Genomic DNA, 18951 nt, shown 5'->3' with positions numbered 1-18951 from the left:
GTTTTCTGATCGATACGGGAATTAGGGGATATGGGGAGCAGGCGGGTAAGTGGAACTGATTCGCTTCAGATCAACCATGATCTTGTTGAATGGCGGGACAGGCTCGAGGGGCCAGATGGCCTACTCCTGCTCCTATTTCTTATGTTCTTATGTTCTTACCTGAATGCACGTAGCATTCGAAACAAAGTGAATGAGTTGATGGCACAAATCAGTACAAATGGGTATGATCCAGTGGCCATTCCAGAAACGTGGTTGCAGGGTGACCAGAACTGGGAACTGAATATCCAGGGGTATCAGACATTTCGGAAGGATGGACAGGAAGGAAAAGGAGGTGGGGTAGCTCTGTTAATTAAAGATAACATCAGGGCGGTAGTGAGAGACGATATAGGCTCGAAGGAGCAGAATGTGGAATCGTTGTGGGTGGAGATAAGGAATAGTAAGGGGAGAAAGTCACTGGTGCCAACCGAACTCAAGGACAGCTTCTTCCCTGCTGCTGTCAGACATTTGAATGGACTTATCTTGCATTAAGTTGATCTTTCTCTGCACCCTAGCTATGACTGTAACACTACATTCTGCACTCTCTCCTTTCCTTCTCTATGAACGGTATGCTTTGTCTGTATAGCGCGCAAGGAACAATACTTTTCACTGTATGTTAATACATGTGACAATAATAAATCAAATCAAATCAAAGTGTATCTCTCTCCTCTGACCTTAAACCTATGCCCTCTAGTTTTCGACTCCCCTACCTTTAGGAAAAGATGTTGACTATCTAACTGACCTATGCCCCTCGTTTTTTTATAGATCTCGAAAAGATTACCCCTAAGTCTCCTCCATTCCAGGGAAATCAGACCACTTTTGTGTCTGGTTATGTTCCTGTGAACAGTTTGTGTTACAGACACCATGTAAATCCAAGTTGTTGCAATTGATTTGGTTTGATTTGATTTATTATTGTCGCATGTATTGGGATACAGTGGAAAGTATTGTTCCTTGTGCGCTATGCAGACTAAACATACCGTTCATAGAGTACATAGGGGAGCAGGAAAGGAGAGGGTGCAGAATGTAGTGTCAACCACTATGACTGTAACATTACATTCTGTACTCTCTCCTTTCCTTCTCTATGTACGGTATGCTTTGGCTGTATAGCGCGCAAGAAACAATACTTTTCACTGTATACTAATACATGTGACAATAATAAATCAAATCAAATCAGTCATAGCTCGGGTGTAGAGAAAGATCAACTTAACATAGGCTAGGTCCATTCAAAAGTCTGACAGCCGCAGGGAAGAAGCTGTTCTTGAGTCGGTTGCTACGTGACCTCAGACTTTTGTATCTTTTTCCAGATGGAAAAGGTGGAAGAGAGAATGTCCGGGGTGCGTGGGGTCCATGATTATGCTGGCTGCTTTTCCGAGGCAGCGGGAAGTCTAGATAACTGCAGGCCCCTCTCTATGCATGGTTTTCACTCCCTATGGGAAAAGGACCTGCTCATGACACTTGGGAACAACTCACTTTGAGTAGCTGTTGTGTCTAAACCAACAATTCCTCCGAGCGGAAGCCAAATGTTGACGTGGTAACATTTGCTCACGTGGACACATTACAGAAAGGGTAATGGCGGACTTCACACTCCTTCTTGCATGTGTACACAGCAATTCACTGGTGTCAGGATACACCAAGTTCCCAGTTCGGGATTCTCCCTTCCAATTTGTTGTTCCCGATTGGGAATCTCAGGAATTTCCTCAATGTCAGTTCACTAACTGAGCCACAGTTGAGTGAGACTAGACCCACTTCAGCACGGTTGAACTGGCCCAACCATCAATGCTTCATCAATGACCTTCATCATAGGGTCAGAAGTGGGGATGTTCGCTTGATGATTGCACAATGTTCAGCACCATTCGCGACTCCTCAGGTACTGAATCAGTCCATGTCCAGATGCAGCAAGATCTGGACAACATCCAGAAAGTGAAGTGAAAGTCAAAGCCACACAAGTGCCAGGCAATGACCATCTCCAACAAGAGAGAATTGAACCATTACCCTGTGATACTCAATTACATCGCCCTCGCTGAAACCCCCATTATCAACATCCTGGGTGTAACCACTGACCAGAAACTGAACTGGACTAGCCATATAAATACTGTGGCTACAAGAGCAGGTCAGAGGCTGGGAATCCTGCAACAAGTAACTCAACTCCTGACACCCCAGAGCCTATCCACCATCTACAAGGCACAAGTCAGGAGCACAATGGAATACTCTCCACTTGTCTGGATGGGTGCAGTTCCAACAACACTCAAGAACTCAACAGCACCCAGGACAAAGCAGCCCGCTTGATTGGCACCACATCCACAATTATCCACTCCCTGCACCACTGACGCACAGTGGCAGCCGTGTGTACCAACTATGGAATGCACTACAGGAACTCACCAAGACTCCTCACACCTGGGAACAACACCATCTGCAAGTTTCCTTCCAAGCCACTCAGCATCCTGACTTGGAAATATATCGCCGTTCCTTCGCTGTCACTGAGTCAAAATCCTGGAACTCCCTCCCTAACAGCACCATGGATGTGCGTACACCTCAGGAAAGGCAGCAGATCAAGAAGGCAGCTCACCACCATCTCCTCAACGGCAATTAAGGATGCGCAATAAATGCTGGCCAGCCAACAACGCCCACATTTTTAAAAACTTCATTCCAGGGATGTGGGCATTGCTGGCTGGGCCAGCATTTATTGCCCATCCCTGAGGGCACTTAAGTGTCCACCACATTGCTGTGGGTCTGGAGTCACATGTAGGCCAGACCGGGTAAGGACAGCAGATTTCCTTCCCTAAAGGACATTAGTGAACCAGATGGGTTTTTACAACAATTGACAATGGTTTCATGGTCATCAGTAGATTCTTAATTCCAGATCATGGGTGGCATGGTGGCACAGTGGTTAGCATTGCTGCCTTGCAGCGCCAGGGACCCGGGTTCAATTCCTGGCTTGGGTCGCTGTCTGTGCGGAGTCTGCAGGTTCTCCCCTTGACTGCGTGGGTTTCCTCCGGGTGCTCCGGTTTACTCCCACACTCCAAAGATGTGCAAATTAGGTGGATTGGCCATGCTAAATTGCCCCTTAGTGTCAGGGGGACTAGCTGGGGTAAGTGCATGGGGTTATGGCCTGGGTGGGATTGTGATTGGTGCAGATTCAATGGACTGAATGGCCTCCTTCTGCATTGTAGGATGCTTCATGTTGATTTTAAATTTCACCATCTGCTGTGGTGGGATTCGAATCTGGGTCTTCGGGGCATTACCATGGGTCTCTGGATTACTAGCCTAGTGACAGTGCCACTGCGCCACGGCCTCCTCCTGGAAAATGAATGAAAAGAAATGGATGCAAAGCCCCAGATAAATAGTCCAGGGACGATCACAGTGCAGCTGAGAATCATAGAATCCCTACAGTCCAGAAGGAGGCCATTCAGCCCATTGAACCCGCACCAACAATAATCCCACCCAGGCCCTCTCCCTCTAACCTCACGTATTTGCCGTGCTAATCCCTCTGACACTAAGGGGCAATTTAGCATGGCCAATCAGCCTAACCCACGCATCTTCAGACTGTGGGAGGAAACCAGAGCACCCGGAGGAAACCCACACAGACAACGTGCAAACTCCACATAGACAGTGACCCGAGGCCAGAATCGAACCCGGGTCCCTAGAGTTATAAGGCAGCAATGCTAACCACTGTGCCCTGGACAATGTTGGTCTTAAATTATGAATTCAACTGAACGAACTAGTGACATTAAGGAGACAAGTACGTACAAGACAAGAGATGACTAACCTTCAACTACAAAGCATTAAATCAATACTATTAATGGTTGTAGTTCCTCTTCCATGTGAGGAATAATATTCTGTCCTCATGTTGCTAGTGCAAAGCAATCCCAGCTGAACTATACATCATGAATTTGGATACTCAATCTATCCAGTTTTCCAATCATAATGAATATAGGCGCTTAGGAATTGCGAGATGAATAATGACGGCTGTGTATCGAGTTTTTCTTCTACCGTATTTATCGTCACAGAATGGGAGTTCTTGACTAACCATCGCAATCAATCTCCATCAATTAGTCTACAACACAGGAAAATCACAAAGTTTTCTGTTCCCCCATGTTGCATTGACCACATCTCTCCAACCATTCCTATTATATGATGTTTTAATACATTTGGGCGGCACGGTGGCACAGTGGTTAGCACTGCTGCATCACAGCGCCAGGGACCCGGGTTCGATTCCAGGCTTGAGTCACTGTCTGTGTGGAGTTTGCACATTCTCCCTGTGTCTGCGTGGGTTTCCTCCAGGTGCTCCGGTTTCCTCCCACATTCCAAAGATCTGCAGGTTAGGTGGATTGGCCACGTTAAATTGTCCCTTAATGTCTAAAGATGTGAAAGTTATGTGTATATGACCATGCTAAATTGTCCCTTAGTGTCGAAGGGTGTGTAAGTTAGGGAGATTGGCCATGCTAAATTGTCCCTTAATGTCCAAAGATGCGTAGGTTAGGGGGGGGTTAGCCATACTAAATTGTCCCTTAGTGTCCAATGATGTGCAGGTTAGGGGGATAGACCTTGTTAAATTGTCGCTTAGTGTCCAATGAGGTGCGGGTTAGGTGGATTGACCATGCTAAATTGTCCCTTAGTGTCTAAAGATGTGAGGGTTATGTGAATATGGCCATGCTAAATTGTCCCTCAGTTTCTAAGGATGTGCAGGTTAGGGGCATTGGCCATGCTAAATTGTCCCTTAGTGTCCAATGATGTGCAGTATCGGTGGATTGGCCATGCTAAATTGTCCCTTAGTGTCCAAAGATGTGTAGGCTCGGTGGTTTAGCCATGCTAAATTATCCCTTAGTGTCCAAAGATGTGCAGGTTAGGTAGATTGGCCATGCCAAATTGCCCCTTTAGTGTCCAAAGATGTGTAGGTTCGGTGGATTGGCCATGCTAAATTGTCCTTGAGTGTCCAAAGATGTGTAGGTTAGGTGGATTAGCAATTCTAAATTCTCCCTTAGTGTCTAAAGATATGTAGATTAGGTGGATTGGCCATGCTAAATTGTCCCTTAGTGTCCAAAGATGTCTAGGTTCGGTGGATTGGCCATGCTAAATTGTCCCTTAGTGTCCAAAGATGTGTAGGTTCGGTGGATTGGCCATGCTAAATTGTCCCTTAGTGTCAGGGCATTAACAAGGTAAATGCGTGGCGTAACGGAGATAGGGTCTGGATGGGATTGTTGTCGGTGCAGGCTTGATAGGCCAAATGGCCTCCTTCTGCACTGTCGGGATTCCATGATCTTGGCCAACATTTTCCAGCCATTCCTGCTGGCAGGATCTTCCAGACCGCTGACAATGACCACACCCACCATAGGTTCCCTGGCGGCAAAGGGTGTGAACGCCGTTGATAATAACAAGACTGGAAGATCCCGCCAGCGAGAACGGCTGGAAAATTACTGGTCTTTGAGTCACAAAAGTTTCAGGATCAAGTACCGATCCAGGACTTGGAATTGCCGGCCCCACCTGCCGTCAGGAACTTCTGGTCCCGCCAGAAAGTCATCCCCCGTCATGGGGAGGTGGGGAGATTCCGGGGCCCAGGACTGGAGCACAGGGTTATATTGCTGATATTCCAGTGCAGAACTGAGGGAGTGCTGCACTGTTGGAGGTGCCGCCTTTCAGATAAGGCATTAAACCAAGAGCCAATCCGCGTGGATGCAAAAGATCCCATGACAAAGAACCCTGGTGTCATGGCCAACATTCACCCATCAATCAAAATCACATTCTCTGGTTATTATCACATCGCTGCTTGTGGGAGCTTGCTGTGCACACACTGGCTGTTGGATTTCCTGCAACAATGTCTGCACTCCCTCTCTTCAACTCTGAAGAAGAAATACAGGGGGGAATTTTCCCATTCCGCCCACCACAGGAATGGGAACAGACGAGGGGCGGACCATGGAATGGTCCATTGATCTTATAGAGGTCTATAAAATAATGAGGAGCACAGATCAGCTAGATAGTCAATATCTTTTCTCAAAGGTAGGGGAGTCTAAAACTAGAGGGCATAGGTTTAAGGTGAGAGGGGAGAGATACAAAAGGGTCCAGAGGGGCAATGTTTTCACACAGAGGGTAGTGAGTGTCTGGAACAAGCGGCCAGAGGTAGTAGTAGAGGCGGGTACAATTTTGTCTTTTAAAAAGCGTTTAGACAATTACATGGGTAAGATGGGTATAGAGGGATATGGGCAAAAGTGGGCAATTGGGACTAGCTTAGTGGTAAAAACTAGGTGGCATGGACAAGTTGGGCTGAAGGGCCTGTTTCCATACTGTAAACATCTATGACTCTGTAACATCAGGTGGGATTTGCCTGTTTCGGGGTGAGTGCGGCCAGAGAATCCTGCCCAGGGACTCAAAATGTTAACTCTGTTTCTCTCTCCACAGTCTTTCCAGTATTTTTGTTTTTATTTCTTCAGGCAGAGAGTGGTGAATGTGTGGAACTATTTGCCGCAGAAGGCTGTGGAGGCCGGGTCATTGAGTGTCTTTAAGACATAGATGGATAGGTTCTTGATTAATGAGGGGATCAGGGGTTATGGGGAAAAGGCAGGAGAATGGGGATGAGAAAAATATCAGCCATGATTGAAAGGTGGAGCAGACTCGATGGGCCGAGTGGCCTAATTGTGCTTCCATGTCTTATTGTCTCATTGCCTTATTTCAGGTTTCCAGCATCAACAGTATTTTGCTTTTATTTACATGTCAAAAGTACTTTCTTTGCTGAAATATTTTTAAATGGTTGCATGATTGCTCTAAGAGTTGATCAATGATTTGACTGTGATGTCATTAGGGTGTTGTACAGGCTGCTGTTTAATTTTCAGTTTGTTCTCTGGACAGATCAGAGCTCTTAAAATAAATCTGTTGTGGTCAGTTTGAATCGACGTGTACAAACCACATTGCTTCTTTTTGTTAAAACCCACAACCCCTCACGTTGTTAGAACATTCTATTCGCAATGTCCTGTGGATGTGAAAAGCACCATATAATTCATAGAATCCTTACAGTGCAGAAGGAGGCCATTCGGCCCATCACATCTGCACAGACAACAACCCAACCTAGGCCATATTCCCATCACCCCAATATCCCTCTAACCTCCAAATCCCAGGACACTAACGGGCAATTTAGCACCGCCAACACACCTGACCCACACATCTTTGGACTGTGGGAGGAAACCGGAGCACCCGGAGGAAACCCACACAGACACGGGGAGAACGTGCAAACTCCACACAGACAGTGACCCAAGCTGGGAATCGAACACAGGACCCTGGAGCTGTGAGGCAGCAGTGCTAACCACTGTGCCACCATGTGAGTCTTTCTTTATTATACTGTTCATAGAATCATAGAATCCCTACAGTGCTGAAGGAAGCCATTCAGCCCATCAAGTCTGCACTGACTCTCCGACAGAATATCTTACACAGGCCTACCCATCCCCTGCCCTATCCCTATAGCCCCACCCAATCTGCCGAACCTGCACATCTTCCATCGCAAACCTTTTTAAAAAAAATTATCCAAAATAATGTTGGTTACTCTGGGGAATGGCCTTGAATTTTCTCGAGCAGGCTCCATTTAATATCTCTGGACACTTATTCACTAATGGTAGAAAAGACTACCAGTTAGTAATTAAATCAATTTTCCCTCAAGGCTAGGATTCATGAGGCAGTAACTAGCCGAGATCAACTCGTCAAAAACATGCTCTCTGCTTCATTTGCGTGCCAAATTTTATCAAGACAGCATGTTAAAGAGTGGCACGGTGGAACAGCGCTAGGGACCTGGGTTCAATTCCCGGCTTGGGTCACTGTCTGTGCGGAGTCTGCGCGTTCTCCTTGTGTCTGTGTGAGTTTCCTCCGAGTGCTCCGGCTTCCTCCCACACTCCAAAGATGTGCTGGTTAGGTGCATTGACCATGCTAAATTTTCCCTCAGTGTACCCGAACAGGTGCCAGAGTGTGGCATCTAGGGGATTTTCACAGTAACTTCATTGTAGTGTTAATGTAAGCCTACTTGTGACACTAATAAACTTTAAATATTTCTAATGCATTTATATCATCCACAACAAAGGCTTGGAAGTTGTGTAGCGGGGAGAGGAGTAACATTGAATAAGACAATCTCACAGTCATTTGTTCTGAAAAGAACAGTTGTTACCTTGGGAGGGTTCCTTTAAAGAACTGAAAGGTGTCGAAATTCCAGGCAGCGCCCTCAACCTGTCATCAGGAGGATCACCTGGGAATAGGTGAAAGAGGTAGTTATATATTGTGCAGGATGGGAGCAGGGAGATTCTTATCATTGCATTGTATAGGAGGCAGTAGCATAGTGGTATTGTCGCTGGGCTAGTAATCCAGAAACCCAGGGTAATGCTCTGGGGACCTGGGTTCAAATCCCACCATGGCAGATGATGAATTCAGTGAGTACTTGGAATTAATGGTCAAATGATGACCATGAAACCATTGTTGGGAAATCCCATCTCGTTCACTAATGTCCTTCAGGGAAGGAAATCTGCTGTCCTTACCTGGCCTGGCCTACATGTGATTCTTTTTGATTTGATTCATTATTGTCACATGTATTAGTATAGAGTGAAAAGTATTGTTTCTTGCGCACTATACAGACAAAGCAGACTGTTCATAGAGAAGGAAAAGAGAGGGTGCAGAACGTAGTGTGTGGTAATATAATCAGTATCTAGTTTTAAGGCTGATTAAATTGGATATCCCAAACTAAAGAATTGGGCATATTAAAATCAAACACAGTCAAACCTCGGGCAGGCCAGGCTTGACTAAGGTCAAATATACAAAGACACAGGAACATGTCTGGCCGGGCCCAGCAATCACAGTAAGAAGTCTCACAACACCAGGTTAAAGTCCAACAGGTTTATTTGGGAGCACAAGCCACTAGCTTTCGGAGCGCTGCTCCTTCGTCAGGTAAGTGGGAGTTCTGTTCACAAACAGGGCATATAAAGACACAAACTCAATTTACAAAATAATGGTTGGAATGCGAGTCTTTACAGGTAATCAAGTCTTAAAGGTACAGACAATGTGAGTGGAGAGGGGGTTAAGCACAGGTTAAAGAGATGTGTATTGTCTCCAGCCAGGACAGTTAGTGAGATTTTGCAAGCCCAGGCAAGTCGTGGGGGTTACAGATAGTGTGACATGAACCCAAGATCACGGTTGAGGCCGTCCTCATGTGTGCGGAACTTGGCTATCAGTCTCTGCTCAGGGACTCTGCGTTGTTGTGTGTCATGAAGGTCGCCATGGAGAACGCTTACCCGAAGATCAGAGGCTGAATGCCCGTGACTGCTGAAGTGTTCCCCAACAGGAAGAGAACACTCTTGCCTGGTGATTGTCGAGCGGTGTTCATTCATCCATTCATCCACCAATCACCCATCAAAGATCATTGCACTCTGCTGAGACCCAGCAGGAGATCATCGCACCCATTGAGATGCACCGGCCTATTGTTAGAACCTAGATCAGGCCAGACTTTCTGTCACCTGGAGTTCCTGCACTTATCTTACATGGCAACGGGTTACATGTAACCAACACCATGGAGATGGACACCTGGGGGCGGGCCCCGGTGTCCTGTCAGACAGACATCAAGAAACCCACTGGGCATTGGGACCCCCCCTCCCGGGACCTCATTGGCCGGAAACCAGAGAACTTTCTGGAAAGGCGGGGAGGGAGGGGGATAAAGGTACACATCTCAGTCACACCAGCAGTGAAGACTCGACGAGGGAGGCGACCTTGACCACTCGGAAGACTGACCAGAGAGGGAAGGAAGGAAGAAGTTGCCATCGAGACTCACCTTCATGACGACGGACCAGAGTGACTCAGAGAATCGGGCCTGCGGTTTACCCAAACCATCTTTGCGGGTAGTATACTTGAATCTGGGGTATCCTCTTGTTTCATGTGGATAATTTAAGGGTTAATAGTGTTATTATTAATAAACTTATTGAACCTTTACTTGTGTTTGTCCTTTGTCCATCTTGCAAATAAGGGTAAAACATTTCAGTAAGTAAACTGGTCGAAAGTATCTGAGGTTTTGCAGGTACAAGTGTTACAGTCATAGCTAGGATGTAGAGAAAGATCAACTTAATGTGAGATAGGTCCATTCAAAAGTCTGACAGCAGCAGGGAAGAAGCTGTTCTTGAGTTGGTTGGTACGTGACCTCAGACTTTTGTATCTTTTTCCTGGCAGGAGGTGGAAGAGAGAATGGCCGGGTGCATTGGACCTTTATGCTGGCTACTTTTCATAGAATCATAGAATCATACAGCACAGAAGAGGCCCTTCAGCCCATCGAGTCTGCACCGACGCATTAGAAACACCTGAACTCCCACCTAATCCCATCAGCCAGCACTTGACCCATAGCCCTGAATGTTATGATGGTGCCAAGTGATCATCCAGATACTTTTTAAAGGATGTGAGGCATCCCACTTCTACCACCCTCCCAGGCAGCGCATTCTAGACCTCACCACCCTCTGGGTAAAAAAAGGTTTTTCTCACATCCCCCTAAACCCCCGAGGCAGCGGGAAGTGTAGACGGAGTCAATGGATGGGAGGCTGGTTTGCATGGCTCAAAACCCACAGCAATGTGGTTGACTCTCAGATGCCCTCGGGGATGGGTAATGAATGTTGGCCCAGCCAGCGATGCCCACATCCCCCCATGAACAAATTTTAAAAATAACCATAAAACCATCTTACTCAAAGTCTACAAACATTCATGTAAAAATAGACATATCCCATTGATTTGGGACCCAGCATGGAAGTCATTTCTTGGGGACTGTCTATTTCTGTCCCTGGGATTGAACCCACTCTCCTCGGGTTTGAGATTAACGATGCGTCAGGGCGTGGATGGGTTCGCTGTTCAGCAGGTGAAATTTCGAAGGCGGCAGATTCCGACCACAAAAATTAAGTTGGCATCATGGCAGTGGTGAGGCAGGCCTCGCTTACCCCCCTGACAGGTGTTCCATATTCTATATCTGGGAGCTGTGCCACTGGCTGCTTCCGGGGTTCCAAGGGCAACAAGTGGCATTTCGCCAGCTGCCACACCGGTACAATCGAGAAGTGAACAATGCCCTATCTTGCCAATCACCTGGGTGCTACCAGTCAGGTGGGCAGAATGATGCACTCCACGACCATCACTCATTACTCCAGAGGGCAAGGAGATTACACTCACACATCTTCATTCTTTCACGGGATGTGGGCATCACTGGCTGGGCCAGCATTTATTGCCCATCCCCGGGGGGGGGGGGGGGATGGCCCAGTGGCATTATCGCTAGACTATTAATCCAGAAACTCAACTAATGTTCTGGGGATCCGGGTTCCAATCCCACCACGGCAAATGGTGGAATTTAAATTCAATCAAATCCTTTGGGCAACTAGGGATGGACAATAAATGTTGGCCAGCCGGTGACGCCCATGTCCCATGAGTGAATAAAGGAAGAAAAATTGCCCCTTGAACTGAGTGGCTTGAGTAAACCCTTTCAGAGGGACAGTTAAGTGTCAACCGCATTGCTGTGGCTCTGGAGTCACATGTGGGCCAGACCGGGTAAGGACGGCAGATTTCCTTCCCTGAAGTACATTCGTGAACCAGATGGGTTTTTCTGACAATCGACAATGGTTTCATAGAATCATAGAATCCCACAGTGCAGAAGGAGGCCATTCGGCCCATCGAGTCTGCACCGACCACAATCCCACCCAGGCACTATCCCCATAACCCCATGCATTTACCCTAGCTAGTCCCCCTGACACTAAGGGGCAATTTAGCACGGCCAATGCACCTAACCTGCATATCTTTGGACTTTGGGAGGAAGCCCACGCAGACACGGGGAGAACGTGCAAACTCCACACAGACAGTGACTCTAACTGGGAATTGAACCCAGGTCCCTGGCGCTGTGAGGCAGCAGCACTAACCACTGTGCCACCTACATTCGCATGTAGGCCAGACCAGGTAAGGATGGCTGATTTCCTTCCCTGAAGGGCATGCGTTTCATGGTCATCAATCAGACTTTTAGTTCCAGGTATTTTTTCTTGAATTCTAATTTAGGAGATTTGAACCCGGGTCCCCAGAGAATTACCCTGGGTAGCCGGTCCAGTGACAATACCACAATTCCATCACCTCTTCTCGTGTTGCCACCAGAGCTCCCTGGGAACAGTCAGTGGCAAACATGAACCACAAAGGAAATTTTACTCTCTTAACGAGTGATCTGTGACCACAGGCAGAGTTACACAGGTCTGTGCTTGGTTTCTAGAGAGTTCTCGTGACTCATTTCTGTGGAGCTTGAAGCTTCCTGAACATTAGTGGGCAACCGAGGCTGCTGAATGGGCCGCATGAATGGCCCACCTCCATCTCAGTAGGCCACAAGATTAAAATCAGGCCTGTTCACCAACCATGACCCCATGAAGAAGATTAAATACATTTTAATACACGCCAAATATTTCATCACGAGTTATAGAAAATGCTGAATAATTTATATATTAATAAGACTATCAACTTCAAATGGTTAAAACCTAAAGATATATTTACCCTTTGTTTAAGCTTATTTATTAGTGTCACAGTATGCTTACATTAACAGTGCAATGAAGTTGCTGTGAAATTCCCCTAGTCGCCACAGTCCAGCGCCTGTTCGGGTACACTGAGGGAGAATTTAGCATGGCCAACGCACCTAATCACTGTCTGTGTGGAGTTTACACATTCTCCTCGTGTCTGCGTGGGTTTCCTCCGGGTGCTCCGGTTTCCTCCCACAGTCCAAAGATGTGCGGGTTAGGTTGATTGGCCAGGTTAAAAATTGCCCCTTAGAATTCTGAGATGCGTAGGTTAGAGGGATTAGCGGGTAAATATGTGGGGGTAGGGGCTGGGTGGGATTGTGGTCGGTGCAGACTCGATGGGCCGAATGGCCTCCTTCTGCACTGTAGGGTTTCTATGTAATCAGCATGTCTTTCGGACTGTGGGAGGAAACCGGAGCACCCGGAGGAAACCCACGCAGGCACAGGGATTTGATTTTGATTTGATTTGATTTCTTATTGTCACATGTATTAACAAACAGTGAAAAGTATTGTTCCTTGCGCGCTATACAGACAAAACATACCGTTCATAGAGAAGGAAAGGAGAGAGTGCAGAATGTAGTGTTATAGTCATAGCTGCGGGAAAGAGATAGATCAACTTAATACAAGGTAGGTCCATTCAATGTTGTGAGCGATCAGCACGAACCTCACTTCACTTGCCCTTGCTTTATGTGCGAATCTAGGACGAGAGGTTATAGTCTTAGGATAAGTGGCAGCAAATTTAAAACAGAGTTGAGGAGAAACTACTTCTCCCAAAGGGTTGTGAATCTGTGGAATTCGCTGCCCCAAAGTGCGGTGGATGCCGGGACAGTGAGTAAATTTAAGGAGGAGTTAGACAGATTTTTAATTGGGAATGGGTTGAAGGGTTATGGGGAGAAGGCAGGAAAATGGGGATGAGGAGCATATCAGCCATGATCGAATGGCGGAGTGGATTCGATGAGCCGAATGGCCTAATTCTGCTCCTATATCTTATGAACTTATGAATCACTTCAGTCGTACCGGTTTGAAAAAGAAACTACGCAGACAGAAATCGGCGGAATGTGGCAACCCTGCACCATGGGAAACGGTCAACAGAATGGCTTTTGGGCCGCACTCTGAACCCAGATGGGCTGCATGTGCTCCCTCCCATGCTGCAGGTTGCCCACCACTGTTCCTGAGCTTTGGAGACCCAGTGCAATCGCGCAATGAAAACTTACCCCGTCATATATTCGTGCTTGCTGTCAGCCCTTTACATTCTAAAATGACTCATATGAGCGCTGCCTCCCAAAATTTCCAGTGCTGATATCCACTTCCAGTTCCGCCATCAGAATGACATGCCACGGATTAGATTCCATCCCTGCCGTTCTTATTTTACTCCGCTATCCGCGAAAACTCCACTTAGCGATCTCAATTTGTATTAGATACGATGTTCCAGTTTGTGAGGATGGAATTATTGGATTGGAAGTCAGAGAACTATGAGAATGTCACTCAGAGGGCGGCCACTCAGCCTTTCACATCTGTGCTGTCCTGTCGGAGCAACCTGGAAATGCACGGTTGGCAGCATTCTCAACCTTGGGGGCACAAGGTTTGTCAGTTCAAGTCCCACTCTGATTTGATTTGATTTATTATTGTCACATGTATTAACATACAGTGAAAAGTATTGTTTCTTGCACGCTATACAGACAAAGCATACCTTTCATAGAGAAGTAAACAAGAGGGTGCAGAATGTAGTGTTACAGTCATGGCTAGGGTGTAGAGAAAGATCAACTTAATGCAAGGTAGGTCCATTCAAACAACAGCAGGGAAGAAGCTGTTCTTTAGTCGGTTGGTACGTGACCTCAGACTTTTGTATCTTTTTCCCAAAGGAAGAAGGTTGAAGAGAGAATGTCCGGGGTGCGTGGGGGTCCTTGATTATGCTGGCTGCTTTTCCGAGGCAGTGGGAAGTGTAGACAGAGTCAATGGATGGGAGGGTGGTTTGCATGATGGATTGGGCTACATTCACGACCTTTTGTAGTTCCTTGTGGTCTTGGGCAGAGCAGGAGCCAGACCAAGCTGTGATACAACCAGAAAGAATGCTTTCTATAGTGTATATGTAAAAGTTGGTGAGAGTCGTAGCTGACATACCAAATTTCCTTAGTCTTCTGAGAAAGTAGAGACGTTGGAGGACGTGCAGACTCCACATAGACAGTGACCCAAGCCGGGAATCGAACGCGGGGTCCCTGGCATTGTGAGGCAGCAGTGCTAACCACTGTGCCACCGTGCCGACACAGAGGGAGCGCACAGCTCTGACAGTCAATGTTGTGAGCGATCAGCACGAACTTCACTTCACTTACCCTTGCTTTACGTGTGAATCTAGGACGAGAGGCCACAGTCTCAGGATAAGGGGCAGCAAATTTAAAACAGAGTTGAGGAGAAACTACTTCTCCCAAAGGGTTGTGAATCTGTGGAATTGGCTGCCCCAAAGAGCGGTGGATGCTGTGGGCTTTCTTAACTGTAGTGTCGGCATGGTGGGGGCCAGGATAAGTTGTTGGTGATTTGGACATCTAAAAACCTGAAGCTCTCAACCCTTTCTACTTCGTCCCCGTTGATGTAGACAGGGGCATGTTCTCCACTACACTCCCTGAAGGACCTGAGCTAAAAAGCTGATGCTTGGGTGGGGTACTGAGGGAGGGAGTGCCGCTCAGTTGGAGGTGCCACCTTTCCGATGAGACATTAAATAGAGTTCATCGCGCTTGGGTGGACAAAGGTCTCGCGCCACCATTTTGAAGAATAGGGGAGTTATGCCTGGTGTTCTGGCAAATATTTATTCCCCCAATCAACATTGCAAAATGGATAATACAGTCATTGTCACATTGTAGTTTGTGGGAACTTGCGGTACACAAAATGGGTGCAAAGTTTCTTCCATTAAAACAGTAAAATACTGACCATGAAACCATTGTCAATTGACGCAAAAACCCATCTGGCTCACTAATGTCCTTTTTTTTATGTATTGGTCACAAGTAAGGCTTACGTTAACACTGCAATGAAGTTACTGTGAAATTCCTCCAGTCGCCACATTCCAGCACTTGTTCGGGTCAATGCATCTAACCAGCACATCTTTCAGACTGTGGGAGGAAACCGAAGCACCCGGAGGAAACCCACGCAGGCATGGGGAGAACGTGCAAATTCCACATTGACGGTGACCCAAGCCGGGAATTGAACCCCAGTCCCTGACGCTGTGAGGCAGCACTGCTAACCACTGTGCCACCAAGGAAATACGACCACCGACCATTCAAGGAATCTACTGATGACCATGAAACCATTGTCAATTGTCGGAAAAATCCATCTGGTTCACTAGTGTCCTTTAGGGAAGGAAATCTGCCGTCCTTACCTGGTCTGGCCCACATGTGACTCCAGAGCCACAGCAATGTGGCTGACTCTTAACCATGTTGACCCTGAAACGGCCAAGCAAGCCACTCATTTCAAGGGTAATTAGGGATCTTAGAAGAGAGAGCTTCTAAGATGGGCATCATCCCTAGCCAGTGACACTCACAGTCCAAAGATGTGAGGGCTAGGCGGATTGGTCATGGTAAATTGCCCTTTTAGTGTCAGGGGACTAGCCAGGGTAAATGCATGGAGTTACGGGGATGGGGCCTGGGTGGGATTGTTGTCGGCGCAAACTCGATGGGCTGAATGGCCTCCTTCTGCATTGTAGGGATTCTATGGATCCAACGGTGGAATTAAAAGAAAACTTTTCCTTGGCTGTAGAAGATGCTTTTGGATGTCCAGCTGTGGTGAAAAGTCTTGGGATCAATGGAGGTCTTTCTTTTCCGTACCAAATTTCACTGAGTGCTGCATTGTCTGAGGTACCAATTTCCGGATGAAGTGTGAAGGCCTGGCTACGACTATGTGAAAGATCCCTCAGTGCCTCTCCGAGTAGTGCCAGGGATTCTTGCAGTATCCCCGCCAAAATTCATTCCTGAATAAAACGTCGCAAGAAATGAAACATCTGGTCATTCATTGGCTGTTTATGGGATCTTGCTCTGTGCCGATTGCTACATTTACCTGCAAGTTCAAAGTAAAAATCAATGAAGTACTTTGAAAGCGCAGTTACCATGGCGATTTGGAAACATGACGACCAACTTGTGCTCAGGGAGCTCTCCAAGGCAGCGATGTGATAAGGACCGGGTGGTTAGCTTCATTGATCTTGATTGAGGAACTCGTACTGAGCAGGAGACTGGGGAGGTGTCTGCTTGATCATAACGGCACCGTCATCTTTTGCATCCACATGATGGGGCAAGCGGAGCTTCAGTCCAACCACCAGTCCGAAAGACAGCACCTAAGGCAGTGAAGCACTCCCTCTATGTTGCACTGGAAAGACGGAGGCTGAGGGGAGATCTGAAAGAAGTTTATAAAATTATGAGGGGTGTGGATAGGGTGTGCAGTTGGAAGCTTTTTCCCAGGGCAGAAATGACAATTACAAGGGGGCACAAGTTCAAGGTAAGAGGGGAAAGGTTCAGTAGAGATGTGCGGGGAAAGTTTTTTATACAGAGGGGCTGGGGGCCTGGAATGCACTGCCAAGTGAGGTGGTTGAGGCAGATACGTTCGTGACATTTAAGACTTATCCGGATGGACACATGAACAGATGGAGGAATAGAGGGATACAGGCGGCTGATCTAGATAGGACAATGCAATCAGCGCAGGCTTGGTGGGCCGAAGGGCCTGTTCCTGTGCAGTATTGTTCTCTGTTCACTTTATCCAGCCACGATGGAGAGAATTGAGTAAATACCAGACCAATTACAGCCAGAGACCGCGGTAGTGTAAGTAACTGAGATTAACATCACACAGTGTCAGCAACAATTCTTCACTAACTGCATTTTGATTGGGAAATAAACAAGTTGCATTATGTAATTATCCCCCACTCTAAATCTCGCACAAGACAAGGCTACTTGGTCACCTCTCTGCAACAGAAACTCTCTAACCCACTCCCACTCCCTCCCTCTGTAATGCAGCAAGTCTTCTCGCAGAGATAATTGCTAAGTTCCCTGTTGAAGGGCTGTCAACACCACAATCTCAGGCACTGCCTTCCACATCCGTTTGCTGCTTAAAAATCCTTTCATTTTCCCCCCCCATCCCCGCATGTCACCGTTGGTTCTTTTGCCAACCTTGGAATGCTCCGATTCTCAGCCCTTCTGTCAATGGGGACAGTTTTCTCCCTGCTCTGCTCTGTCCAGACCCCTCCGCATGGTGAATCCCCGATTCAACATCATCTGTTCTCTTGCCTGAGCGACACAATCCCAGTTTCTCCAATCAGTCCACATAGCCAAAGTCATAGATTAGAATCCTGGAATCCCGATAGTGCAGAAGGAGCCCATTCGGCCCATCGAGTCTGCACTGACTCTCTCTGACAGAGCATCTGTCCAAAGATGTGCAGGTTAGGTTGATCGGCCATGCTAAAAATTCCCCATAGTGTCCTGAGATGCATAGGTTAGAGGGATTAGTGGGTAAATATGTAGGGATATGGGAGTAGGGCCTGGGTGGGATTGTGGTCGGTGCAGACTCGATGGGCCGAATGGCTTCTTTCTGTACTGTAGGGTTTCTATGATTTCTATGATCTTACTCAGGCCCCATCGCCACATATTTACCCGACTAATCCCCCTAACCTATACATCTTGGGACATTAAGGGGCAATTTAGCATGGCCAATCCACCTTCAACACCATTATTCCTGCGAAACTCATCTCCAAACTCCGTGGCCTGCGCCTCAGCTCCTCCCTCGGCGACTGGGTCCTGACCTTCCTAACTCACAGACCACAATCAGTAAGGATAGGCAACAACACCTCCTCCACAATCATCCTCAACACCAGTGCCCCACAAGGCTGTGTTCTCAGCCCCCTACTATACTCCTTATACACCTATGACTGTGCGGCCAAATTCCCCTCCAATTCAATTTTCAAGTTTCCTGATGACACCACCGTAGTGGGTCAGATCTCAAACAATGATGAGACAGAGTACAGGAATGAGATAGAGAATCTGGTGAACTGGTGCAACAACAGTAATCTCTCCCTCAATGTCAACAAAACGAAGGAGATTGTTATCGACCTCAGAAGCGTAGAGGAGAACATGCCCCTGTCTACATCAATGGGGATGATGTGGAATTGGTCGAGAGCTTCAGGTTTCTAGGTGTCCAAATCACCAACAACCTGTCCTGGTCCCTCCACACCGATGCTATAGTTAAGAAAGCCCACCAACGCCTTTACTTTCTCAGAGGCTAAGGAAATTTGGCATGTCAGCTACGACTCTCACCAACGTTTACAGATGCACCATAGAAAGCATTCTTTCTGGTTGTATCACAGCTTGGTATGACTCCTGCTCTGCCCAAGACCGCAAGGAACTACAAAAGGTCATGAATG

At 47.2% G+C, this 18951-nt stretch overlaps 1 protein-coding gene across 1 annotated transcript in view; it reads right to left on the bottom strand.

The window, feature by feature from the left end:
* LOC144504389 (pituitary adenylate cyclase-activating polypeptide type I receptor-like) overlaps nucleotides 1-16656 on the bottom strand; it is a 213246-nt gene extending 196590 nt beyond the window's left edge. Inside the window, exon 1 of the mRNA XM_078229618.1 lies at nucleotides 16605-16656. Coding sequence (XP_078085744.1) covers nucleotides 16605-16656 — 52 coding nt within the window. The remainder of the gene's footprint in view (nucleotides 1-16604) is intronic.
* Nucleotides 16657-18951: the final 2295 nt, after the last annotated feature.

This window comes from Mustelus asterias, chromosome 2 (genome assembly GCF_964213995.1).
Source record: "Mustelus asterias chromosome 2, sMusAst1.hap1.1, whole genome shotgun sequence".
In the NCBI taxonomy this organism is placed as follows: domain Eukaryota; kingdom Metazoa; phylum Chordata; class Chondrichthyes; order Carcharhiniformes; family Triakidae; genus Mustelus; species Mustelus asterias.
Note: the sequence above shows the minus strand (reverse complement) of the source record. Positions and strands in the feature narration are given on the sequence as shown.